Source organism: Teleopsis dalmanni, chromosome 2 (genome assembly GCF_002237135.1).
Source record: "Teleopsis dalmanni isolate 2A chromosome 2, ASM223713v2, whole genome shotgun sequence".
NCBI classification, from domain to species: domain Eukaryota; kingdom Metazoa; phylum Arthropoda; class Insecta; order Diptera; family Diopsidae; genus Teleopsis; species Teleopsis dalmanni.
In genome coordinates this window covers 105806854-105808646 of record NC_051847.1, presented here as the reverse complement: position 1 = coordinate 105808646, position 1793 = coordinate 105806854, and the positions used below count along the sequence as shown (strand labels likewise).

Below are 1793 nucleotides of genomic sequence, written 5' to 3'. Positions count from 1 at the left end.
TGTAAAAGAGCAAGCCAAAATAGTTGCAACTAGACTCGATGCTCTTTCCTGCTGGTCAAGAATTGATATAGGGCACGCGATCATACTGAACCAGGATCTGCCAACCCCTGTCTCGATTGTCCACCTGGATTTAATTACATTACCAAAATGTTAAGGGTATAACATAGGTACGCGTTAACCATGATTGACAGGTTTAGCCGATAATCAGAAATTATAATTAATTAATTAAAAGATATTAATTAATTAAAATTAAAAGACATGACCGCAGATGCAGTAGCTGTAAATTTCTACGCAACCTGGGTATCCCGGTTTGGTGCGCCGAAAGTAATAACAACAGACCAGCGAACACAATTCGAAACAGATCTGTTTCAAGCTTTGGCGGACCTGGTAGGAACCAAACGAATCCGCACTACGCCTTATCATCCAGCAGCGAACGCCATAGTAGAGGAATTCCATCACACGCTAAAAGCAGAGCTAATGGCAAGGCCGAAACATACATTGCTCCAATTACTCCCATCAGTTATTTTAGGGCTACAAGTAACAGTGAAGGAAGACATAGAAGCATCTGCGGCAGAAATGATTTATGGTATTAACCTTCGTCTGCCTGGCGAATTCTTCGTACATAATACCCAATCAACTTCATCAACGCCTCCTAATCAATCAAATTTCCTAAACAAACTTCGTGAATATTTACGTCAGGTACGTCTAACGCCAGCAGCATATCATAGCAACAGGCCTATTTTCATTAGAAAACTAGAACCACAATATACAGACCCATATAAAGTTCTGAACAAAATAAGTGAACGAGTATACACAATTGAAGTAGGTGACAAAATGTTGAGCGTATCAATGGAAAGATTAAAGCCAGCATTCCTGAAGAATACAGATGTTTCAGCAGAACCGACGTTCAATCCTAGCCCAAAGCATGACACATTACCAGTAAAAAGTACGAAGTAAGAAGTCAAAGAAGACCCGCTTCAATTGAACAACAGTCCATTGCAGTCAGACGCTATAGACAAAACGAAAATCACACTCACAAATAACCTTCATTATAGTCATTCGGCTATCTTCTAAGGGAGGAGTACCACAAATATTTAATAAGACACAAAAAGCACAATAGCAACGTTATTACATCGCATTCAAATGGTATAAAAGCAAAACACAAGCATGCATCGCTCTTTTTTGTATCCGGACCGACAACAAATAAACACACAACAGTTAAGCTAGAGTGGGACCTAGTACCCCACATATATATACATATATAAATATATTATATTTACGGTTTAATTGTTTTTATATTATGGAATTATTCCTTTAATTTTTGTATTTAATTTGTTGCTATATATTAAAAATTTAAAAAAAATTTATTTCATAGCAATTAAATTACGAATACTTATTTGCCTAGCTATAACCGTTGATACATTGCATTAAGTGTTTTTAAATTATAGATAATTATAAACGTTAATGGTATATTCTTTATTTATTTCTTTACTCCTAATGTTGCGTTAAAATTTATAAGCTCATCAAAATTAGATATTCTTAAAAAAATAATATCAATTAAGCTTTTCAAAATTTTTGTTGTGAAATGTGATATATTGATCATGGCAACACTGCATGGATGTCAAAACATAAAAACATGGATGTCAAAACGCGTAACTCAATACATAATATTAATTGTAAGTTATATATATTAATAATCAATAAGGAATATAACAAATTTGGCTTCGAGGATAAAACATTTCATATGAGCAGACTATTTTTAAAAAAGTTTAGTGGTGGCGAAGGACTTCGAA

The 1793-nt window shown here is 34.4% G+C and overlaps 1 protein-coding gene across 1 annotated transcript; it reads left to right on the top strand.

Annotated features, from left to right (window-relative positions):
* The first annotated feature begins 258 nt into the window (after positions 1-258).
* Positions 259-957, top strand: LOC119675301. The gene has a single exon (XM_038086496.1). The coding sequence runs from the start codon at positions 259-261 to the stop codon at positions 955-957; it is 699 nt and encodes a 232-aa protein (XP_037942424.1).
* The last annotated feature ends 836 nt before the right edge of the window (positions 958-1793 follow it).